The 24,896-nt window shown below is 59.6% G+C and overlaps 2 protein-coding genes across 9 annotated transcripts in view; both read left to right on the top strand.

Moving 5' to 3' along the window:
- Positions 1-7,939, top strand: part of ACOT7 (acyl-CoA thioesterase 7) — a 126,743-nt gene extending 118,804 nt beyond the window's left edge. For all 3 annotated transcript variants that reach the window (XM_024230732.2, XM_009235677.3, NM_001132585.1), the window contains 1 exon segment: positions 7,516-7,939. In XM_024230732.2, coding sequence (XP_024086500.1) covers positions 7,516-7,614 — 99 coding nt within the window. In that variant the 3' untranslated portion in view covers positions 7,615-7,939.
- A 3,301-nt stretch (positions 7,940-11,240) lies between these two features.
- GPR153 (G protein-coupled receptor 153) lies at positions 11,241-24,781 on the top strand. 6 transcript variants are annotated; one of them, XM_063715347.1, is made up of 6 exons: positions 11,241-11,381; positions 17,137-17,601; positions 18,006-18,435; positions 20,581-20,800; positions 21,508-21,692; positions 22,129-24,781. In XM_063715347.1, the coding sequence occupies exons 2-6, from the start codon at positions 17,246-17,248 to the stop codon at positions 22,792-22,794; spliced, it is 1,857 nt and encodes a 618-aa protein (XP_063571417.1). In that variant the 5' UTR covers positions 11,241-11,381; positions 17,137-17,245; the 3' UTR covers positions 22,795-24,781. The 6 variants fall into 6 exon arrangements, with proteins under 6 accessions (XP_063571417.1, XP_063571415.1, XP_024109806.2 ...); XM_063715345.1 differs by having other exon boundaries at positions 22,410-24,781; XM_024254038.3 differs by having other exon boundaries at positions 20,608-20,800.
- The last annotated feature ends 115 nt before the right edge of the window (positions 24,782-24,896 follow it).

A 24,896-nucleotide genomic window follows, 5' to 3' on the forward strand; every position in this document is an offset into this window, starting at 1 on the left:
GTTTTGAATCGTTAACATAAAGACCCTCCCTATTTAGAATTAAGGCTTTTTGATCTTCATTTGTTTGATCATTCATTCATTCATTCATTCGTCCATCCAGCAAACACCTCCTGTGCCCCTGCTGTGTCCAGGCACGGTGCTGGCCTCCAGCAGGACAGGAAGGGTTCCACAGGGCATAGCACAGAGTGGGCACATGCAGAGCAGAGGTGTGCCATGAGCACGCGGCTTCTGGCCCAGGCCTAGCCCACAGTGGGCACTCAGCAGGTGGCAGCTATGATCATTATTGGTGTTGTATGGTGGGGACGGCCGCGTTCACACTCCCGGCACAGAAGTTGCGAGCCAAGCGTGCCAGGACCACAGCACTCCGTGCCTGCAGGAGGGGCTCCTGAGAGGCCACCACCCAGGCCCAAGTCCCGATGCCTCTTCTCCCCTTTGTGGCGACGATCTCCCTGCCTCCGCCAGCAGCCTCCCGTTGGCCTTTACGCCTCCTTTCTTGGCCCCACTTGGGGGCAGTTTTTTTGGAGTCTGAGCCAGTGCTGCCGGGTGAGGGGAGCCCCTGGTGAGGGTGTTTATGACTCTCCACAATGATCTCATTATTTGAGACTTCCGGCTGCTTTCTGCTGGAGGCTGGTGCAGTCCTGGGTGGATGTGGAGGAGGAGGTAATTAACCCAGGCCTGCAGCTGCTGGGAGATGCCACAGCGGATGGCGGACAGGCTCCACTAAGGCAAGGTCCTCAGGTGGAGCGAGACCCTGGGGGCACAGGTGCTTGTGAGGCTGGTGGTCCTGGTGCTAAGCTCATCATTGCTGGCTTCTCCATGCACAAGGCCCCTCGCCCAGCCGTGCTGAGTGTCCTCAATAATGAGATGTTTTCATTGCTTTTGTGATTATCCCAAGACCCCTCTTGTCTCCTGTTATAACAGGGAGAGGGCATGCTACGTGGCTTCCTAATTAAGAAGGTCTGTGTCCCTTAGGCTTACAGGAAGTTGTTATATCACCACTGGAAACCCTTTTTGCTCCATTCATTAATTACAAAAAGGACAAGCTATTGATTTTACCGAGGGTGGAACTTAGTCACTCGTCCTCCCTACCACGTTCCAAATGTGTGTTCTCCAAGCACAGAAAATGCAAAGTGGAAAGCATTTGGTTTGCAGCATTCGGCTCTGAAAGCCACAGGCTTCCCCTCCAGTGGAAGAGAGCCCAGAAGACAGCAGCTGGCAGGAAGCACTAAGCGGAGGGAGGAAAAAGATGCAGACCCCAGGCCCAGGCAGCCACCAGGCTGCAGGGGAGCCAGGGGCTTAGTGCTGAGTGCCAGGCGGTGCTCCCTGAGCACCAGGGAGGGAGCGTACTGTCAACCTGCTACCCGGGAACCCTCCCCACCCCTGTGTCCCCGTGGGTGGGCATGACACCCTAAAGGCCCCGCTGCGTTAAGGTGACCCCGGGCCATCTGGCCCTGCTTTGGGGCAGCCACATACCAGCAGGACAGTCCTTGGAGCAGCTCCCAGGCTGCACTTGGCCTCAGGTATTTGTGAGGACAGCAGGACCACCACACAGACGTACACGCATGCACCAGAGACCGAAGACACATGTGCACACACACGTAGGAGCTCACACGTACCAGCACCACAGGAAGCACTTTGCCATGTCACTTTGTTGAGTTCCTGTTTCCAGGTGAACAAACCTGGCCCTGGGCCACACAGCTGGGCCCGTGGGACTCAGAGTCCTGCTCCTGGACGTGGTGCCCCATCCCTTCCATCAGGCAGGTGCCCGGGATACATGGGGGTCATGTGCCCTGAGCTGCCCTTTGCCACATCATCTTTTCTCTCTGGCATATTCTTGGGGAGCCCCAGAGGCTCGGAGGAGCCTGCCTGAGGCCACAAGTGGGTGCCCGGCAGCTGGTACCACTGGCCAGTGCCCCAGAGGCTCCAGTCCTTCCCCCACCAGCAGCCTCGGGGACTTGAAAGAGACATCTGTCTTCCCACAGGGCGTTCTTTTCTCCTCCACCTACCCCCAACCCTCCATTAAAAACAGCAACAGCCAACAACGTATGCATTTATTTACTTTGCTGGGTGGAAGGAGATGGCTGCGAGGAGGCAGCAGCCGGGCCGTGGATGAGGCCTTGTGCTGGAGACATCTGTCTTGCTCTGTCAGCTTCTCACCCAGCGGGACAAGGTGGCCCCTTTGTCACTTGGGTAGGAGAACTATTTAGCAGAGCCATGGCCTGGGGAGGCTGGCTGCCCACCAGCAGTGAGCCAGTAACCTACCATGGGACAGACACCGCCCTGCCTCCCTTTGTTCCACCTCCCCCCGGGTGGTGAGCCTGGGTCCTCAGGCACCTGGGACGTCCCTGCCCTTGACTGCCATCTTCATAAACTTCCACCCTGGAAGGATGCCCCTGGGCACTCAGGGAGGAAGGCCGCCTGTGCCTTGGGAGGGCAGCGCTCATGGGTGGGCACTCCATGCAGTGACGTTGAGGCTCCTGGGCTGGCCTCGACTCTGTCTCAGAGCCTGGAACATCCAGCAGATACCACCATCCCGGGAGACAGGAAGAGCAATGGGGCCCACACAGGCTCTCAGGCTCCCACACATCCATCCATCATCAGACAGCATTTGCTTTGTCTGAGGGCAGAGCCTGGCTGATGAGTTTGCTGCAAATATTAAACAGCAGGGCCACATCAGAGCCATCTTGGGGCCCGTTGCTGGGCACCGGATTTTCCCTCGGCCTGGAGCTGACCCTGAGAATGACCTGCACCTGGGTTCGTGCCCGCCTCAGGCTGCGTATTGACTGACCTCGTGAGAGAAGCTGTCACAGTCTTCGGCCTGTGGCACTGGGAATGCTCGATGGCCTGGTGGCCGCTGGGGTGGAAGCAGCTGCAATGGTTTGGGATAATATGGCTGAGGGCAGGGCAGGGCCCCCGCCTGGGGGAGCCCAAGCTCAGCAAGTGCTCCTAGGCTGCGCCGAGGGCCGGGGTGAGGTGAGGGGAGGCAGGGAAGCCCCTGACCCTGGTTCATCGTGGACACCCTGCAGGTCCATCGCCTTCCTCACTTCCCGTGGACGAGTCCCATCCCTAAAAGCCCCTCAGCATAGGACGACCTGGAGGGCAGCCCCCATGCCCAGGTTTAAATGGAGGCTCTCCCCTTACCCGCTATGTCACTTTGGGCAAGTTACTCAGCCTCTCTGTGCTTCACTTCCTCATTGGTAAAAGTGGACAGTCATTTCTGTGCTGCTTGGTGGGGTTGTTGGGAAGACCCTGATGTGCACAGCCTGCCTCGACCTAAGCATGGGTTGCGCAGGGAATATCCCCTTAGCGCTCTAGTCCCTGCCCCATGTGCACAGCCCATGTGGGGGCAAAGGGGTGGGAGGGCTCTCGTCTGCAGTGCCTTCTGCAGGCCCAGAGTTGGGTGGGTGGTCCTCCCACGTCCTCGGCGGCTGGAGGGCTGTGGTCACATCTCTGGTAAACATGCCGAGAGCTGTGGGAGTTACTCCTATTCCACTCCCACGTGGTCATGGAGGCCAGATCGTTAGGGGACTCGAGGGCTCCGCTCCACTGCCGCGTGTGGCTGGCAGAGGTGAGGACCGGGCTGTATGAGGCCCTGGAGGTTTTCTCGCTCTTAGGCGCAGATCTCCCTGCCATTCGGGCCGTGCTGCATGCGTGGGGCCTGGGGCCCATCACACACCTGTGAACTGGACCAGAACGAGCATGGTCCTGAGTTAGCTCTTAGCGCCTCTTGGCGGGGAGTGGGGAAAATCACGCCTGTGCACAGCCCAGACGGCTCCCTCAGCTCTGCCCGCAGCCCACCACTTGTAAAGCCTAGGGAAGAAAGGAGGTGCCTAGGGAAAAAAGGAGGGGCTGGTTTTCCTAGATCTAGGTCTAGTTAGTTTTTTGCCTTTCTAGCTTTTTAATTATAGAAAAGGTCAAATATATGCAAAAGTAAAGAGAAGAAAGAATTCCTGTGTAGTTATTAGCTCAGGGCCAATCTTATGCGTTGACAGCCCTGACCACTCCCCCACCACAGAGAGCTCTTACCTGTGGAGGTTTCCTCTATTAACAGCTTTATTGAGATGTAATTACATGCCGTTCTGTTCACCCACTTACAGGATACGATTCAGCAGGTTTTCTTCTATTCACAGAGGTGGACATCCCCCGCCACAGTCTATTTCAAAACATTTTATCACACCAAAAAGAAGCACCACCCTTTAGCCACCACTGGTCCCCCAGCCCCAGGCAACCGCAAATCCACTTTCTGCCTCTGTGTATATGTCTCTCCTGGACATCTCGTGTAGATGGGGGATAGGCAGCCCCCTGTGACTGGCTTCTTTCACTGTGTTGTTTTTAATGCCTGGTTGAACATGGGCTGCAGGGAGAAATTTGGTCCCCACAACCCTGCTGTGAGGTGGACATTGGCCCATTTTACAAAAGAGAAGTCGATGTGAGTCAGTGGTGAATCAGGATTCACACCCGGCTCCAGGGTTGAGGATGCTGGGCTGGTTTCCAGGCAGAATGAAGAGACTATCCCAGGAAGGGCGCACAGCATGGTCGGGTCCCAAGGTGGGCAAGCCTCTGCCCGAAGCAGCCCGTCCCAGAGGCCGGGCAGAGCTTGGTTCCTTATGAAAGGGATCCTGGCCAGCTCAGTTTGAGAAAGGCAAAAGTTAAACAGATTTGAGACATTTCAGAACCTTCATCCCAGTGTGCATTGTTTATTGTAAGAGGCCATTTAGTGCATAGATCCCCAAACCTGCCTGGCACAGACCATCAGAGAGGCTTCATCTCCCAGTGGAGTTGGGGAAGGAGCCTAGAGGATCTGCAGACACAGACAGGCAGGCAGGCAGGCATCTCCTGACCTGGCAGCGCTTCCTCAGCCCCTCTCCAGGGCCCTGGCCTTGGACGGGCCATTCCCACCAGCCCCCCAGGACACCCATGATAACAGCTCCTAATCTGGTGGCATTGGCTCCGCAGAGCCATTTGCCACCTCTCTTGGCCCCTCCTGGTCCTCTGGTACCTGAGAGCATGTGGCTGGGGACTCAGGCACTTGGGGACCAAGTTTCTCGCCAGTCTCCCACATCCGCACGTTCCCAGGAAGTTCCCTCTCCTCAGGCTGGACCTGGCTCCTGTGGGCTGGGCAGGGGCTTCAGCTGTGTCCCTTCTCACTCCAGCTGCCTTTCCTGGGCCAGGCTCACTCTCTCCTGCTTTCAAGGATTCTTTTCCTTTCCAAGCTCCTTGCCGTCTTTCCTCTTTATGGAGGGCAGATACTCCACCAGCTAGAGGGAGGACCCGAGCCAAGGGGCCAGGCTTTCAGACTGGGAGGCGCCTGGGTGTGATCCAGCCTGCCCGTCCCCAGCTCTCCTGCTCCCAACCCCGATGTCTCCCAGGGCGGCCACAGCCACTCCAAAGCCAGCAGAACCCAGTACCAACCCTATCAGGCCCTGTTGCCTCGTCTCCCAGCTCTGGGACCCCACGCCCACCCTACAGCTTGCTCCGCCTGCTACAGGGTCTTCAAGCTAGGCAGGAAGCCAGGCTGTGGGCGGCCGCTCCTCTGCTGAGCCTCGGTCTTGCCGCTGCAGGCGGACAAGAAGCTGCAGCTTCCCTCCACATCACCAAGCAATTCCACAGGGGAAGGGGAGGACAAGGCCCCTATATCCCATCCTGGTGGCTTTGACCTTGCATTCTTGGCCACTTCAGATGTCCCCCATTTGGGGCAGCAGCAGATGGAAAGGGGGCAGGGCCCTGCTACACAAGGTGTGGTCCGCGGGCCACAGCATTGTGTCACCTGGGATCCTGTTAGAAGTGAATCTCAGCTCCCAGACCCACTGCATCAGAATCTGCATTTACAAGACTGGCAGATGATTCAGATGCACTTAAAAGTTCGAGAAGCCCTGATCTAGCACATTCTGCCTCAGTGTGCACAGAGGTCTTCAGCTGTGCCCAGCAGGATGTAGCCATGTGTGTCTTCAGGGGAGCTTGTCATCTGCAGGGGCTGGGCTCTGTACCCTCCAGGCCCAGGAAGCTCAGGGGTCTTGCCCACTTAGAAGTGCTGCTAGAACTGAGAAAGAACATTTCATTTTCCCTGGACTGTTTCAGGTCAAATTGCATAGCCTCAAATTTTATTTTTAAAAGTCAGCCAGAGATCAAACCATAGCAGCGGGAGGGACTTCTTCAATAAAGTGTCTTGGAAAAGCAGTTTTCCTGTGTACACCGAAGACTCTTCAAAGGGGGACCAGGACCGCTGCAAGGAGCGCCACCTATTTCTTTAAATACCCGAAGATTCCATTGGCTCCTGGCCGGCGAGGTTTTGACAGTTTACACCTGGTGACATTTAGAGACCGATTTTGGAGAGAGCTGAGGGGAGGAGGCATTTGGTATAACTTGACATTACATCCTCTGGCTGACTGCGCTCTCTCTTGCCAATATACCATTTGTCTATAAAACACTTAGGCCCAAAAATAGCTGTACAGTTTGGTGCCATTGTGGATGAAATGAAGGGCAACTGCCCCATCTCTTTGGCTTTCAGACACCCTCAAAATGTTGCGATGAAATGTCCCAGAGGAATTAGCACAGCTCATTAAACCTGAATTCCCAGCCAGGGTAGGGCCAGTCAGAACATGGCGTTGGGACAGATAGGACCTCAGAAGTGACCACCTAATACTCCAGGGGTGGCACCTGCCCAGGGGCCACAAGACTTAGAGTGAAAGGGGGTGCCGTTCATAATCGCAGCCGGTCAACAGGCATGAACCAGGACCGTCCTGGGCAGAACCCCATCTTTGGCCAAATCCCACCTGTTCAGTTGGCTCTGCCCCCAGAGCAATGAGATGGGGTCCCTGGGGTCCAAGGTGCCGCCTCCTGAGTGTACGGTCCAGAGCGTGGTGACAGGGTTCCCTCCCAACAAAGCAGGCCTATTGCTCCCAGCACGGGGCGGGGCCTTCTCAAGGCCACAGGCAGCACAGCATGTGCCCACTTCTCTCTGGGGCAGTGGCCGTGTGCAGCTGGCTTTCCCCACTTCTCTTTGGGGCGGTGGCCGTGTGCACCTTTACTGGGAGTGCAGCGAGTGCAGGGTCCCTCTTCCTTTCCACTTCCGTTCAGCTCCCATGTTTCATTATCAAGTGCATTTTCCACCTAAGTCCAGTAGCAAACAGGCCCTGGGCTTGGAGTTCACCTGCTGTGAAAGGTGGTGTGAGGGTGTCACAGGGCTCAGCACTTCACTGACTGCTCTGACCCACCGTGCCCTTAGTGTCCCCTCTATGGAGCTCTGCTACCTGTGGCTCCTGCGGCCCCTCAAAGCATCTCAGCTAAACATACTCAGCCCAGTCAATGGGCCCATCAGCAAGGTGGGACATGAGCCACATGCCTGCTACCCGGCAGTCCCAGGAGGCCAGCGGAGCCGAGGCGGCGTGGTACTCAGCAGCCACCAGGGGTGGGGCAGATCCCACGGGTGGGAGCAGGGCCCCAGGCCATGTCACAAGGCCACGGCACTGGTTCTGCAGTGACCCTAACCTGCCTGTCTCTGTGTGTGGTCCACAGCCCGAGACCGAGGACGAGAAGAAGCGCTTTGAGGAAGGCAAAGGGCGGTACCTGCAGATGAAGGCGAAGCGACAGGGCCACGCGGAGCCTCAGCCCTAAACTCCCTCCTCCTGCCACTGGTGCCTCGAGTAGCCATGGCAACGGGCCCAGTGTCCAGTCACTTAGAAGTTCCCCCCTTGGCCAAAAACCCAATTCACATTGAGAGCTGGTGTTGTCTGAAGTTTTCGTATCACAGTGTTAACCTGTACTCTCTCCTGCAAACCTACACACCAAAGCTTTATTTATATCATTCCAGTATCAATGCTACACAGTGTTGTCCCGAGCACCGGGAGGCATTCGGCAGAAACCCTCGGGAATGCTTCCGAGCTTGCTGTAGGGTATGGGAAGAACCCAGCACCGCTAATAAAGCTGCTGCTTGGCTGGACCCACGCGTCCTGGGTAGTCATTTGTCTTGGGGGGGCTGCTTTCCCAGGGGGTGTGGGACGTTGGGGCTCCCGTGGACAGTCTCAACCCTCCCAGCACCAGCACCTGCGTGTACCCTAGAACCTCAGGCACAGCCACACCGATTGGTGTCCGGCTGGTGACTTGCTGGGTATGAATGCCCATTTCCTGTGGGTCCCTGGTTTGGTGTCCTGGCCCCAGACAGCCTGGCTCCTTGGACCTCATAGGCAGCCCAGATGCTGGGAGGATGTGGGCTCAGGGCCACGCTGCCTGGTAGGAGTGCCAGCACCCCACAACCCCACTGTCTGGCTTGCAGAGGATGCCGGCTCTGAGCCTGCGTGGCTTTCCTATGAACAGGGTGGGGCTGCTGGGAAAGACTCAGAGAGGTGATGGTGTGGAAAGAGCCAAATGTGGCCTGGCTCAGCGTGTGGGAGCCGCACCCTGACCCAGCCTCTTGCTAGAAACTGCCTAGATACCCCAAAATCCTGTCTGAAGGAGCCCCCCAGCTGGCGCCAGGACTCCGTGCCTGATGTGGAAACTCCCCCAGCCACTCAGGCAGGAGGCTGCCGGGATGGCTTATAGGGCAGGGGTCTGAGGGACAGCACGAATGTGTGTCAATGCCGTTGGTGTGAAGCTGTGGGCACAGTGTCACTGACATATCTGTGCATGTGCGTGTGCATCTGTCTCTGCATATCTGTGAGCACATGTGCGGTGAGAGTATCGGTGTAGCAGGGTTGATCTGTGCATCTGGCCCAGCCAAGGCCACTACAGGGGCCAGGACCCCACCTGCATCCATGGCTGAAAAGGAGGCCCTCCAATCAAGCACACCCAGAAGTGGCATCTGGGAGAATGTTCCCAACTCAGTCTGTCCCTGAAGCCCCAACATCTGTCCTGCCGCCTGGAGAAGACTGGCCCGTCAACAGCTGCGGCCTCGCACAAGGCTCCCTCTGGCCCCTGGAGAGCGAGGACTCGGCTCCAGATGTGCAGAAACACCAGCCAAGAGCTTAGGAATCTGTCTCGGGCCCCAGTCACGGCTGACGGGGTTATTTCCTGTCTGGGAGGGGGTTGGGGGTGGGAGGGACAAGCTCGGCCACATGAAGCTTCTGCCACACCACCCTGCCCCTTGGCCCCCGGGGCTGGCCTAAGCCAGCCTCAGCCCCCAGCTCCACCCATGACCCATGCCAGAATGGTGCCCTGGGTTCAGAGCAATGAGGAGGCCACCCTTCCCAGCTAGCAGAAGGCCCAGGGCTGGCCACAGCAGTGCCTGAGCCCAGGGGCTCACTGAGGGGACCAGTTCCCTAAAGCACCCACACCCTTCAGTTGAAGGTGGGCCCCGCATCAGACTCCCTAGTTCAGTCCTGGCTCAGCCGCTCATCCGCGTGGCTTTGGGCAAACCAGGCACCTGAAAACCGCCTCCCAGGGGCACCAGGCATTTTGCAGCAGAACCAAGCACAGCACGAAATAAGCCAGGGCCCCGGGGCAGCCATCAGAGGCCATCTCCCACCTGCCCTAGAGCCAGCTGAGGCCGGGCAGAGGCACTGGTGCAGGCAGTGGGTCAGCTGGGCTGGCAGAGAGGAGCCAGGCCCAGACAGAGGCATGGCTCTCCATGGCCGTGTGTGCAATCTTAACTGTGGTGTTTCTAAGCGGCATGACTCTCGGTGGCCATGTAATTAAGTGTGGCGTTTCTACTGTTTCACCCCAAGTCACAGGCGAGACGCTTAGAAACACCACCCTTGGTTACAGGTGCCCTGTGCCAGCCTCCCACTGCTGGTGGCCTATTTATAACCAGGACCACCTGGAGGGGGAGCCAACCTGTCCACAGAGGGCTCACGGGGGGCACTGAGGGCCCAGGCTGCCCGAGAAACCGCAGGGAGTATAGGTGTGCATGGCCCCAGGTTCCCTCTTGCTCAGCCCCACACGTTATTGTGGGGCCTTTCTCTACAAACACTCCTCCTTTTGTCTCATGGGACGGACCCTAAGACCCATCCTGGGCCCCCTAAAAGCTGCTCAGGGACCTGGGGTGTGGGGACGGTTTAGGCAGGTACAGGCTGTGGAGCAGCCCTGGCCAGACTGGGCAAGCTCCAAGCATCCGTTTTGGCTGCAATTGGTTTGGGTCTCCTCCTGGTCAGGTGCCTACTTTCCTCCAGACACAGGGGCGCCTAGTCATGGATGTGTCCCAGAGGCACGGAAGGACACTATGCCAGGCAGCCCCGGAGGCCTTGTGCCCATTGTGTGTGTGGTCAGGGGCTTTCTAGAAAAGACAGGCACGATCCTCAGGAGGCGTCCTCTCCAGGGCCCCCATCAAGGAGCAGGAGGGTTTCTGCCTGCATGGGGCCAGCAGAAGCTGTCAGTCTATGGGTGACAGCCTGTGCTCTATGAGGAGTGGTGATGGCATGAGGGCTTGGGAGGGAGGGGCGGAGGGGCGGGAAGGATGGGAGGAGGGGAGGAGAGGGCTTCAGGCGCTGGGCTGCAGACCCTGGCCTCTCCCGGCTGGGCGGTGGTGCTCAAGAGTTTCAGAGAGAACATTTCTGAGCCTGTGGGGGTGGCGGGGACCACTCAGCAGCCCGGTGGCCCGTGCACTTTATTCCCTCAGTGGACCCCCCAGGCCCAAGGAGCAGCGTGAATCCGTAACTGGCCCAACCTTGCCCCTCGCTGCCCCTGCTCCAGACTGGATTCCCAGTTCCTAGAAGCCGCTGGCCATGCGTCCCGTGTCCTCTCCGCGCCCCGTGTCCTCTCCACGCCCCGCCCCCATTGTTCATCTTAGATGCCGCTTCCTCCAGGAAGGCCTCCCTGAGCCCAAGCCCTGGCCCCAGGTTCTCAGTGTCCATTCCTGCCCCAGCTCCCTCTGGCCCGCGGGCCCCCAGAGCTCCGGGCCTGGGTCTTGCCCCGGCGTCCGAAGGCGGCGTCCGGAGTGTGCACCGAGCCGAGCTGGGAGCCAGGGGCGCGGCGCTGTCAGGAGGCGCCACCGGCCCAGGGCGGACGCGGGGGCACGGGTGGGCTGCGTACGGACGGACTGACGGACAGACGGACGGGCTGACAGACCGACAGACGGCCGCGCCTCTGAGCGGGCGGGGGCGGGGCGGGCCGAGGGGCGGTGCGGAGGCCCCGGCGGAGACATGCGCCCTGCTCCGCCCCCCGCCCCCGGCCTCCCGGCGCAGCAGCGGCGCGGCGGGAGCGGAGCGGAGCGGAGCAAGGCGGCGGCGGCGGCGGCGCCTGGGGGAGGGAGGGGCGGCGGGGCCGAGCCCACCGAGCGGAGCGCGCCAGCCGCCGGTGGCCGCCGCCAGCATGCCCCGGCCCGCGGGCCGCTCCGCCGCCAGCCACCCCCGCGGCCCTCGGCGGCCCGCGCTCGGCCCGGGGGCGCGGGAACCGCAGCCGGAGCCGGAGGCGGGAGCAGCGAGCCGGAGCCCCGGGCGCCCGAATGCAGGGTGAGCGCCAACGCCCTGGCCCGGGGGCGGACGGGCGGGAGGACTCGGCGGGAAGGGAGGGGGCTTTCCGCGCCCTATCGGTCGCGGGGTTCGTCCGAAGGGCCACGAGCGGCGCTTAGCGCTGGCACCCCCCCAACTTGGGGACCTTCGGGGTAACTTCCCCGGGGCCAGCCCCTCCCTCCGTCCACCTGCATCGGGGCCTAGCAACGCCGCCCCCTGGGGTTCTCAGGGGACTGGGGCGGGGCGGTCTGGGGATCCCGAGCCCGCCCCTGCTCAGCGCAACCCGGAGGGGTCCGGGGGCCACAGTCCCGCCAGGTTTCCCAGCCTGCCGCTCGGACGCGCCCTCGGGGTGGGGCAGGACTCGGGGCACCTACTGGGGACCAGCAGGCGAGAGCACGCGAGTCAGAGCGGGGATTGCGGGGCGCGGGGGGAGATCGGAGCCCCAGGGGGTTGGGACTGTAGGGGCGGGGGCTGGGGGGCGCGTGCCGGAGATGTCGAGGCCTCGCGCTGCGCGTCCCTCCCTGGGCGACGGCCAGGCCGGGCCCCGTGGAACAGATCGCCTGCAGCGCGGGCGGAGACCGGCGTGCGGGCGGAAGCCGGGGCGCAGCCAGAGCCCGGGGAATCCTTTCAAGTTCTGGGTTCTCTTTGTTGCGCAATGGGGCCTCGGGGCCGCGCGGCCTCATTGGCCCGGAGCCGTGACGTCACGCCCCGGCCCCGCCCGCGTGTCTTGCGGAGGGAGGTCTCATGGCCCGGGTGGGTCCCAGGCTAGTCGCACCTGCAGTCGGCCCTGCAGTAGGCGAGGAAGTGGGAAGCCCGGTCCTGAGATGCTGCGGGATGCTTTAAGTGCCCTGCAGGAGAAACTTCCCAGCAGGAGACAGTGCCATCCTGGGTCCCGTCAGCACTGTGAGGAGCCCAGCCTGGGGTCTGGCCCTAGTGGCCGCTCCATTCTATGAAGAATGAACAGAAAGGGTACAATCCGTGGGTCTGTGGTCGCTGACCCAGAGCCAGAGGGACACTTTGTTCCCACACAACCAGTCCTCTGTCACTTTGCACTTGGAACCCGGTGTCCACGCCCCGCCCCCCAGGACATTCCTCTCCCATGCCAGGACTACAGCGCCCAGGAGTGCCTGGCCCCAAACCTAGCCCTGACACTATTCTCCGTGTTGCCCTGAGCTTCTGCCTGAAGTGTTCCCATCTGCAGTGTGGGGACAGTGAGACCTGCCCTGCAGACCTGAGGCTCAGAAATACCTCAGCTCTAGGGACAAAAACAAATGCCCCTTTCCCCAACATTTTAGGGATTGAGAGGCCAGGACTTTGGTGTCAGGCAAGTGGAGTTTGGATCCTGGCTCAGGCAAGTGCTGGCCAGGGCAAACGGCTTTACCTCTCCCTGCTTCTGCTGGACAAGCTTTACAATGCGGATGAATTGTGGGGGCACTCACTGGAGGAGCATGCCCGTGTGCAAGAGGATGCATGTACCCCTGCCCACAGACCTAGAGCCTTTTTTTTTTTCAAGACAGGGGCTCACTCTGTTGCTCAGGCTACAGTGCAGTGGCACAATCACGGCTCACTGTATCCTTGACCTCCCCAGGCTCAGGTGATCCTCACACCTCAGCCTTCCACGTAGCTGGGACTGTAGGCTCACACCACGACGCCTGGCCAATTTTTTTATTTTTTGTACAGATGGGTTTTCACCATGTTGCCCAGGCTGGTCTCGAACTCCTGGGCTCAAGCCATCCACTCACCTTGGCCTCCCAGAGTGCTAGGATTACAAGCATGAGCCACTGCACCCTGCCTTCAGACCTAAAGCCTTTCCCAGCAGTAAGGCACCATTAGGCTAGACGAGAGGAAGAACTGGCACCGTGAAGGGCTGGGCTTGTTGCAGCCTGTGGCTCCTTCTGCACCAGTAATCAACACGTGGACAGGGTGGGCTGTGGGGGTCCAAGGTCGCGGGGCTAGACAGAGCTGGTTGGGCATCTGAGGGAAGGCCTCCCGGTCTCACAGCCGAGGCAGCTGAGGTAGAAATAGATGCTGACCTGCTAGGTGCATGCTGAGTCCAGTTTCCTATTTGATAGCGTAAAGACCACTGGTGTCTGCAGCCCTCTCGCCCACAGCGCTTACTCACACTCTGTCTGCTCTGAACCCCCAAAAGGCTGCCAGGCACCCCAAAGGCTGGAGGTGGCCCAGTGCTCCCCTCACTCCTGAGGCTAGTCTGCTCCAGGTCCTGGTCCCGGTGAATATGTATCTGCCCGCAGGTCTGAGGCTCCCCGGCACCTCCAAGCTGAGTGTCTTGGCCCATAAGAGACAGCACAAGGCTGGGCGCGGTGGCTCATGCCTGGAATCCCAGCACTTTGGGAGGCCGAAGCGGGTGGATCACCTGAGGTCAGGAGTTCGAGACCAGCCTGGCCAACATGATGAAACCTCGTTTCTACTAAAAATACAAAAAATTAGCAGGGCATGGTGGCGGGCACCTGTAATCCCAGCTACTTGGGAGGCTGAGGCAGGAGAATTGTTTGAACCCAGGAGGCAGAGGTTGCAGTGAGCTGAGATCCACCCTGGGTAACAAGAGTAAAACCCCATCTCAAAAAAAAAAAAAAAAGAAAGAACTCCGGACAAGACAAGCAGGAGGCCTGCCAGCTGGTGGCTGGGACATCGCTGCCTTCCGTGCCTGAGAGCCAGGGGCCTTGGCTAAGGCGGCAGTGGCCCCCCACCTTGAGCTGGAGATACTTCCTCTCTGGGGGACATGGGGCGTGTCTGGTACTGTAGATGCCCATAAGGACCGGGGCATGAGAAAGAGAGCAAATGAGGCTAAATGGGCCCTGGGTGAGAAGGGCCAGTTAAGTGTGAGCACAGCACAAGTAGGCCTTCACTTGGCACTGGGCTTCTCCCACACTGCCTGCCTGGGCTGCAGCGAGAGGGCTGCCAGGCTGGGAAGGATGAGGGAGGGACTCGCTGCCCAGCCTTCTGGCAGGATGGATGCTTCCCCGCTTCCCGCCACGTGCCTGCTGCCCAGCATCCTGTGTCCCTGACTCACATGGAAAGGCCATCGGCACTTCCTCTGACTTCAGAGTCAAGCTCTGGTCTGGTCTACTGGCCGTCTCCAGGCCCTTGCTGCCCAAGCCAACCAGAGCATGAGACTGGCCACTACCCCAGAGCACCCACTGTGTGCCAGACCTGGGCCCAGGGCTATAGAGATGTGGCTCCTGTCCACCTCAGCCTTCCTGTGGAAGAAGCACGGCAGTCTCTTAGAGGAGAAGATGCAGGGACCTTGCCCCAGCCACACCACTGCTGTGTGGGGGCTTTAACCTCAGCGCGGGGTCCTGGCTCTGGAAGACCAGCTGGGGGCTGACATAGCAGACTGCCTGCCCCCTCTCAGGGTGGTCAGGAAAGTGGTGACCATCTCCCTTCCCCAACAGGTCACTTAGGGAACAGGAGAGGGAAATGGAGGGTCGAGGGCGTGGTCTTCCGGGACATGTCCTCAGGTGGCCTGATGAAGTGGAATAAATTAAGGCAAGTGCGTCAGAGATGTCCACTGTGGGGGGCTCTGGCATGGGCTGTGTGAGGATTCTGGAACATTTGATGGCAAGAGGACTTGTTCTGGGATGGTGCCAGGTCATGCGCGGGGCAAGAGTGCCCATCTGGGCCCACCTTGGCTGGTTCCCTGAGGATGCAGGTAACCTGGAAGGAAGCCCAGATATTGAGCTTTGACCAGGAGTGGACGGAAGTGAGGGAATACGCACTTATTGGGCACCCCCGTATACAGCCCCTGGGTGTCAGGGACATGGGCACGAGGGTCCTCCCGGGGAGTGGAGAGGAGAGTGCAGCCTGATGTAAGCCAGGGCTGGATAGGTCATGGTGTGCCGGGCCTTCCCTGCCTTAGGGCATTTGTGCTGTTGTAACACAGTACTTAAGATGCAGTAACTCATGAAGAACAGATTTATGTCTTGCTGGGTGTGGGAGCACTTGCCCTGTAATCCCAGCTACTCAGGAGGTTTAGATCGGAAGATCACTTGAGCTCAGGAGTTCGAGACCAGCGACCGGGCAACACAGTGAGACTCTGTCTCTAAAATATGAAAATAAGGCCGGGCATGGTGGCTCATGCCTGTAATCCCAGCACTTTGGGAGGCTGAAGTGGGCAGGTCATTTGAGGTCAGGAGTTTAAGACCAGCCTGGCCAACATGGTTAAACCCTGTTACTACTAAAAATACAAAAAAATTAGCCGAGCATGGTGGTATATGCATGTAGTCCCAGCCACTTGGGGGGCTGAGGCACGAGAATGGCTTGAACCCGGGAGGTGGAGGTTGCAGGAGCTGAGGTGGTGCCACTGCACTCCAGCCTGGGCGACAGAGCAAGACTCTGTCTAAAAAAAAAAAAAGAAAAGAAAAGAAAAGAAAGAAAGATTTAAAAAATACACATATATGTATAAATTTTTTTTTTCAAAAAAGAAAAGCTGAGAAATCCAAAGTCAAAGTGCTGGCAGGTTTGGTGTCTGGCAAGGCCTGGTCTGTGCTTCAAAGATGGTGCCTTGGACACTGCATCCTCTGGAGCGAACAGCACTGTTGCTCACATGGCAGAAGAGGGAAAGCTCCGTGAGAGAGAACTCACTCCCAGAAGCCCTTTTGTAAAGACATTAAACCCACCCATGGCCTAATCACCTCTTAAATGTTTCCTGGCCAGGCACTATGGCTCACGCCTGTAATCCCAACACTTTGGGAGGCCAAGGCGGGAAGACTGCTTAAGGCCAGGAGTTTGAGACCAACCTGGGCAACACAGCAAGACCCCTTCTCTATAAAAAAAATTAAAATTAGCCAGGCAGGGCAGGGCATTGGGGCTCACACCTATAATCTCAGCACTTTGGGAGGCCGAGGCAGGTGGATCACGAGGTCAGGAGTTCAAGACCAGCCTGACCAACATGGTGAAACCCTATCTCTACTAAAAATACAAAAATTAGCCAGGTGTGGTGGTGCGTGCCTGTAATCCTAGCTACTGAGGCGGCGGAGGCCGGAGAATTGCTTGAACCCAGGAGGTGAAGGTTGTAGTGAGCCAAGATCATGCCATTGCACTCCAGCCTGGGTCACAGAGCAAGATTCTATCTCAAAAAAAAAAAAACAAACACAAACGTAGCCAGGCATAGTGGCGCATGCCTGTAGTCCCAGGTACTTGGAAGGCTGAGTGGGGAGGATTGCTTGAGCCCAGGAGTTCCATGCCACAGTGAGCTATGATCTCACCACTGCACTCCAGCCTGGGTGATAGACCAAGACCCCATTTCTAAAAAAATAGTCTTACCTTGTAATCCCAGCACTTTGGGAGGCCGAGGCGGGCAGATTACGAGGTCAGGAGATCGAGACCAGCCTGGCCAACGTGGTGAAACCCCCTCTACTAAAAATACAAAAATTAGCCGGGCGTGGTGGCGGGCGCCTGTAGTCCCAGCTACTCAGGAGGCTGAGGCGGGAGAATGGCGTGAACCCGGGAAGCGGAGCTTGCAGTGAGCCGAGATTGCACCACTGCACTCCAGCCTGGGCTACAGAGTGAGACTCCATCTCCAAAAAAAAAAAAAAAAAAAAAAAAAAAAGTCTTACCTCTTAATACTATTAGAATGGCAATTAAATCTCAACACAAGTTTTAATTAAATTTCAACATGAGTTTTGCAGGGGACATTCAAAGTGTAGCGCTCGCCATCTCCCATCTTAAGTACCCAAGGGCTACAATGCTGTCACCAGAGCGGAAGTCACTGAGTGCCCACTGCCACCTCCCACAGATGTTCGTGTTCCGCAGCATCCCTGAGCCGCCAGGAGTGAGGGCTGCTGCTCCCTGAGACCTGGCTCCAAGGAGGATGCCACAGCCGCCTGCCAGCTCCGGTCTGCACCATGAGTGATGAGCGGCGGCTGCCTGGCAGTGCAGTGGGCTGGCTGGCATGTGGGGGCCTCTCCCTGCTGGCCAACGCCTGGGGCATCCTCAGCGTTGGCGCCAAGCAGAAGAAGTGGAAGCCCTTGGAGTTCCTGCTGTGTACGCTCGCGGCCACCCACATGCTAAACGTGGCCGTGCCCATCGCCACCTACTCCGTGGTGCAGCTGCGGCGGCAGCGCCCCGACTTCGAGTGGAATGAGGGTCTCTGCAAGGTCTTCGTGTCCACCTTCTACACCCTCACCCTGGCCACCTGTTTCTCTGTCACCTCCCTCTCCTACCACCGCATGTGGATGGTCTGCTGGCCCGTCAACTACCGGTGAGCACGTGAAGCTCTGGGGTTCTTGGGGTTCTAAGCAGGTGTGAAAACAAAGACATATCTGGTGTGCCCATGCGCACACAGGAGTGGCCACACCTGTGGCATGCCGGGAGGGCAGGCAGGCTCAGGAGGGGCTGCTGTAAGCTGCTGGGGGCACACACGGAGCTTTGCATGGGTAGATACAAGCAGCCAATACAGAATGCTTGGAAGAGGGACGTGTGACAATGTTCACAGAATTCTCCTATGCAAGGAACAAGGCCCCGCCACACTGGCTGTGCCATGACTATGATATACTGGGGGGTGTGGGGTGCCTGGGTGGTGAGGATCCCCTACAGGTCCCCAGAGGCCTGGGGAGGCCCTGTGGGTGACGCCAGATCCCTCTGTTCCACCCTGCCTCATGCCAGGCTGAGCAATGCCAAGAAGCAGGCGGTGCACACGGTCATGGGTATCTGGATGGTGTCCTTCATCCTGTCGGCCCTGCCTGCCGTTGGCTGGCACGACACCAGCGAGCGCTTCTACAGCCATGGCTGCCACTTCATCGTGGCTGAGATCGGCCTGGGCTTCGGCGTCTGCTTCCTGCTGCTGGTGGGCGGCAGCATGGCCATGGGCGTGATCTGCACAGCCATCGCCCTCTTCCAGACGCTGGCTGTGCAGGTGGGGCGCCAGGCCGACCGCCGCGGCTTCACCGTGCCCACCATCGTGGTGGAGGACGCGCAGGGCAAGCGGCGCTCCTCCATCGATGGCTCGGAGCCCGCCAAAACCTCTCTGCAGATCACGGGCCTCGTGACCACCATAGTCTTCATCTACGACTGCCTCATGGGCTTCCCTGTGCTGGTGGGTGACAGCGTCGGGTAGGGGGGCCTGTCTCTGGGACAGCCCTGGGGCTGCTCATACTCCAGGCATCAGGTGGTTGAGTCCTCAGACCCAATCCTTTGAGATGGGCTTGATCATCGTCCCCATTTTCCAGATTTGGAAACCGAGGTTCAGAGAGGTGCAAAGACCTGCCTAGAGTCAGGGCAGCCTCGTGGGACTTGAGCCCACATCCGGCAACTGCAGGGCCCAGGGCCTTCCTGCTACAGTGCAGAAGAGTTTGCTCCCCTCGCCCAAGGCCCATTTTTTTGTTTTTGTTTTATTTATTTATTTATTTATTTATTTTTGAGACAGAGTTTTGCTCTTGTTGCCCAGGCTGGATGTGCCATGGCACAATCTCAGCTCACTGCAACCTCTGCCTCCTGGGTTCAAGCGAGTCTCCTGCCTCAGCCTCCCAAGTAGCTGGGATTACAGGTGCCTGCCACCACGCCTGGCTAATTTTTTTTTGTTCGTTTGTATTTTTAGTAGAGACAGGTTTTCACCATGTTAGTCAGGCTGGTCTCGAACTCCTGACCTCAGGTGATCTGCCCATCTCAGCCTCCCAAACTGCTAGGATTACAAGCATGAACCACTGCATCTGGCCTCAAGGGCCGTGTGATGCAGAGGTAGGATAGCATGCCCATGGGTTTCCTGGTGGGTCCAGGTCCCAGGATTGACAGAGGGAGCTTTGGTGCCGTAGGTAGGTGGGGGCGCAGGATCAGGAGACAGAGCAAGGCCAGGGCGGGCCTCAAATGTCTGTTGGGGAGTTGCACTTGATACTAACGGCTGGGGAAGGCCAAGCTGAGGGCTGCTGTGAGAAAGGCCTTGCCAACAAGGGTGTGAGGTCCAGAGGGGCTACCTGGGGTCCTCTTGGTGAAGCTGGGACCAGCTTGGCCCAAGAATGAAGTCTGGACTCAGTAGCCAACTCCTCCCCACTGCAGGACTCTATGCCCGTCCCCGAGAGGTCTGCAGTGAGACAGGGAGAGGACTGGGGCAAAGACCAGCCTGAGGGGTTTCATCCAAGCAGCAGGCAAGACTGCCTTCCCTGAGTCACTGCAGGACATGAGGACATGAGCTCCAGAATGGTGACTCGGGGGGTGGCAGCTTCAGAGTTGGGGCCTTGCTCAGGAGGCAGCCCCCACTGCCCCACCCCCAGCAGGCCTGGTTCCCCCGAGCTAAGGGTCCTCATGCGTACAGTGGGGGCTGGCAGCCCGGTCCCTGTGCAGATGGAAGGCAGGGCCTTCATGAAACAGCAGAGACCCCCAAGGCACCTCGGGAGCAGAGTGGGGGCAGTGGGGGGGAGGGGCCACCCCCGCTTCTCTTACGGACAGGGAAGAGGGTACAGCTTGTGGGGCCACTCCATGCTGCTGTTATAAAGTGTCCAGAATCCACCCTCTAGAGCATGGCCTGTTCTTAGCCCATTTTCCAGATGGAGAAACTGAGCCCCAAAGAGGTTTAGCAGCTTTCTGAGGGTCACGTGGCCCACAAATGGCAGAATCAACATACCCACATCCTCCACACTTTCACTCTTTTGTGGCAGTCACTTAAGCATCGCTCTTTGGGACAGAGCAACGAGGGCTCTCCTGGGAGAGGAGGAATGCAGGGACCCAAAAGCAGGGGTAGGGCCGAGGAGGCCACTGGCCGGGAAGGGGGTGGCAGAATCTTGAACAGGCTTGAGACCTGGTTCTCTAAGCCTCAGTTTCCTCATCTCCAAAAGGGGATGGCAGCCAGGCACAGTGATTCATATCCGTAATCCCAGCACTTTGGGAGGCCGAGGCAGGAGGATCTCTCAAGCCCAGGAGATCAAGGCTGCAGTGAGCCATGATTGAGCCACTGCACTCCAGCCTGGGTGACAGAGTGAGACTCTGTCTCAAAACAAAGCGGGGAGGAGGTGGTAATCCATGCCCCACTTCTCTCCATGGGCATCCAGGAGGGAGACAGAGCAGGGCCACCCAGTGCTGCCCAGTAGCCAGGTAGCTCCCGGAGGGCGGGGCCTCCCACTGCCATGCTCCAGCTCTTTTCTCCCCAAGGGCCCCTTCTCCTTGGCAGGTACCCACCTGTCAGACCTGCCGTACGCATGGGGAGACCGAGATTCAGGGGGAGCTTGTGTGATGGTGGGGGGTCCTGCAGGTGCCAGGCCAAGCCCTGTGCCCACAGGTGGTGAGCTTCAGCAGCCTGCGGGCCGACGCCTCAGCGCCCTGGATGGCACTCTGCGTGCTGTGGTGCTCCGTGGCCCAGGCCCTGCTGCTGCCTGTGTTCCTCTGGGCCTGCGACCGCTACCGGGCCGACCTCAAGGCTGTCCGGGAGAAGTGCATGGCCCTCGTGGCCAACGACGAGGAGTCAGATGACGGTGAGGATGGCCTGAGAGTGGCCCCGGGGAGAGTGGCGTCTGGGTGAGGTCATTGGGGTTGGCAGGAAAACGGCTGTCAGGCAACCCCACTAAGGTGACTTCATTCTCAACCACCAGACACCCCCTGTGTCACCCCCAAATGTACTTGAATGTCCAAGGGACCTAAGCCAGGTTCCCACAGGGCACTCTCCTATCTGGCTTGGCTGCCCCAGGTTCCAAGTAATGGGATGTTCTGGTTAACAGAGAGCAGGGTAGACATGTCTGCAAGTGCTCCAGCGGAGCTCCTGGGCTCACCCCCCAACCTCAGGGATCCCCAGCAAGCTGCCCTGGGGGCTCCTGCAGACCGAGGTCCTGTCTGGATACCATTACCAGCAATCCCATTACCCTCAGCCCAGCCCGTGCTCTGTCCAGGCACTGCCAGCCCCTTGTGTGTGTTATTTAGTCCTCCCAAGGTCACCTCTGGTCCCACCCCATGTCCTAGATAAGGAAATTGTCTCAGTGAGTGACCTCCCTGCCCAGTCTCACAGCTAAAGGGTGGCATATTTGGGATTTGAACCCAGAACCCCTCCCCTTCCCTTTTCAGCTAACCAGCCCCCTACCTTGTATATGTTTGTTGGGTAAGGGGGATCCCTGAGATTCCCTCCCAGATGCCCCCAAGTTTCCATGGCCCTAAGGTTCTGCCCCCCCCAACCCCCCCCACCCTACAGAGACCAGCCTGGAAGGTGGCATCTCCCCAGACCTGGTGTTGGAGCGCTCCCTGGACTATGGCTATGGAGGTGACTTTGTGGCCCTAGATAGGATGGCCAAGTATGAGATCTCCGCCCTGGAGGGGGGCCTGCCCCAGCTCTACCCGCTGCGGCCCTTGCAGGAGGACAAGATGCAGTACCTGCAGGTGAGCACAGGCCTGGGGGAGAGGCCGCACCTGCGGGTGGCAGGGTGTCCTGACCTCCCTGAGGCCTCTCCACTCGGAGCCCATCTCACGCCTTCTGCAGTTGCAGGGGTGGCTGTCACCATCCAAGGATGGGCTGTCCAAAAGTCACACAGCTTGTGTGGGTGGGCCCCAACCGCCACCCCCATGGTCCCTGTCACATGAGTTATCTCCTGCCGGCTCAGTATCCTCAAGGAGCGCCCTCCCCAACCGACCCCAGCTGTCTGCCACAGCCCTGCGGCTCGAAGAGACTGCACCAAACCTCACAGCTCCCAGCCAGGCTGCCCCGGCGCGCAGCCTGGTCCCTGACCCACGGAAGGCCCTTCCCCGGGGTGGAGAAGGGTTTGTTCCCGTTTTCCAGGAGGGCAGCTCGGGGTAAAAGGCAGCCGCGTCCTGACAGGTCCCGCCCACGCGGCGCTTCTCCCACGACGATGCGCACGTGTGGGCCGCCGTCCCGCTGCCCGCTTTCCTGCCGCGCTGGGGCTCCGGCGAGGACCTGGCCGCCCTGGCGCACTTGGTGCTGCCTGCCAGGCCCGAGCGGCGCCGCGCCAGCCTCCTGGGCTTCGCGGAGGACGCACCCCCGTCCCGCGCGCGCCGCCGCTCGGCCGAGAGCCTGCTGTCGCTGCAGCCCTCGGCCCTGGACAGCGGCCCGCGGCGAACCCGCGACTCGCCCCCCGGCAGCCCGCGCCGCCGCCCCGGGCCCGGCCCTCGCTCCGCCTCGGCCTCGCTGCTGCCCGACGCCTTCGCCCTGACCGCCTTCGAGTGCGAGCCACAGGCCCTGCGCCGCCCGCCCGGGCCTTTCCCCGCTGCGCCCGCCGCTCCCGACGACGCCGATCCCGGAGAGGCCCCGACGCCCCCAAGCAGCGCCCAGCGGAGCCCCGGGCCACGCCCCGCTGCGCACCCGCACGCAGGCTCTCTGCGCCCCGGCCTGAGCGCGTCGTGGGGCGAGCCCGGGGGGCTGCGCGCGGCGGGCGGCGGCGGCAGCACCAGCAGCTTCCTGAGCTCCCCCTCCGAGTCCTCGGGCTACGCCACGCTGCACTCGGACTCGCTGGGCTCCGCGTCCTAGGACCGCCGGCGCCTCCCCATGGACGCCAGGCAGGCCAGGCCGCTCTCCGGGGACACAGCACCATAGACGCCCGCCTCCGCCCCGCGCGCAGACACGCGCCACCCCTTCCAGGGGTGAGGGGGCGTTGGCCTCAGCGTTTGTCTTCCGGCTCCTCCCAGCTGGCCTTGTCCCAAGGGCGACGGCTAACACGGACGACTGCGCTGGGCACCGCATGTCCCGGGCCGAGTGAGGTCGGGCCTGGGGAGCTGAGTGACATCTCAAGCTTGGGCTTGGGTAGTGAGTGACATGTGCACACGTCCAGCTGCGCCATCACCAGCCCTGGGCAACAGGACGTCGGGAGCAGTGAACCTGAGACAGGGCCACTGCGGGATCGGACAAAGCCCCGCCTTGGAGAGACAGCAGGAGCCACTGGCCTCCCCAGGGGCTTTCAATCCACACTGCACCATAACCGCCACACCCGTGGCGGGGCGGGGGGTGTACAGAGGGTCTCTAAGCACAGGGGTCTTCAGAGCCCGAACAAGCTCTGATTAGGTCTCCCTGCTTCCGACCTGCCCTGCCTCAGTTTCCCCATCTGTGATGAGCAGGTGACCACGTTAACTCTCAGGGCTGTTTGAAGTCTCTTGGTTGTAGGCCCTGGCCACTGAGTGGCCCAGGTGTGAGAGGTAGCCTAGAGCCCTCTGCGGCCTTTGTGGAGGTCCATTTTCAGCATGTGGCCTGGTGTGGCTCCCTAGGCCTGAGGCCTCCCACTCTCAGTGCCCCCTGCCCCCTTGGGAACCCACACTCCACCCCAGCTAAGCACAACACTCTGCATCACCACCAATGGCACCTCAGCCACCTTGACCACCATTAGTGTCCCCACCCTCATTACTCTGCCATCGTTGCCTGTCCCCACCACATCAGCTCCCTCCGTGGCTCCCACCATGTCGCTGGCAGGTGCAAGCAGAGAGCACAAGGGCAGCAGGGCCTGGGCTTCCGTGTCCCTGGGTCATCCCCAGCCTCACTCCCCACCCGTGCAGGCCTGGCCAGGAAGGGATCCTGGCAGGGGCTTCCAGGTTCTCAGCTCAAGGCCTGGTCCCGGGCAGGCGTCCAACCCCTGGGAGCAATGTATTTCTTTGCCTTCCCTCCTGGGCAGACCCCTTACAGGCCTGGGCATTGCCATGGGCCCTGGGTCTTCCCAGGCTAAGGAGAACCAGGAACAGCTATAACCTTGAGCTGGTGAAATAGGGCAGATGAGAAGGCTGTCTCTTCCAGACCCCCACCCCTATACAGTGGCCCCACAATATGAAGACCTGGGGTAATTTCCAAGGTCAGCATAGAGCCTGCCTGTGCCCAGTTCCTTCTGGCCCTCAGGTGGCCAAGCCCATGTCTTCATCCTTCAGATAGGGTCCCACTCCCAGAAGAAGCTGCTGGGGTGGGGGTGGGAGGCTGCCTAAGCCTGTCTCTGCTTCAGAGGCCCCTCCAGTCCCTGGCTGTGGGGTAACTGGGGGTATGAGCTGTGGCCATAGGTGAGCAAGGCAGGGAATTGCAATCCAGCCCTGGCCGTGGGAGGGGCCATCTCTGGCCAATGCTGCTGTGCCTTCAAGGACTGACAAGTTACGTAGTGGCAGAGGTCGCCAGCTAGCCATCGTCTCCTCCATCTGGGGGGTGTCTGTCCACTTGTCACCCTAGGTTTTCACTCATTTGTCACCTTGGGGTTTTGCTCTGTGTGTTTCCTATCCAACGGCAATACTTGCAGGGGGACAGAGTCCCCTACACCACTCGAGTCCTGCGGTTTTTACAAAAATAAAGGGGGAGACCCCAAGTGGAGGACCCTGGGCCTGGAGCTCCCTCCCAAACTTTGTCCAGCATCCAGGCCTGTTCCCTGGGCTCACTGGGGAGGGAGTTGTCTTCATAGCACACCCAGAGCCAGGGATCCCTTTGTAGTTTTTTGACAACTGAGCATTTCTCTTCTGTACAGGACCCAATAAAAACTTCCTTATGATTTGCACCTGGCATTCCAAAGCTGGTTTCATGGAAAACCCTTCTGCAACACCACAGCAGGGCTGGCCAGCTGCCCTTAATGTCTTCTTCTGGAACCTGAGTTCTTCTGGTAGTGTGCCATT

This window comes from Pongo abelii, chromosome 1 (genome assembly GCF_028885655.2).
Source record: "Pongo abelii isolate AG06213 chromosome 1, NHGRI_mPonAbe1-v2.0_pri, whole genome shotgun sequence".
Lineage (NCBI taxonomy): Eukaryota > Metazoa > Chordata > Mammalia > Primates > Hominidae > Pongo > Pongo abelii.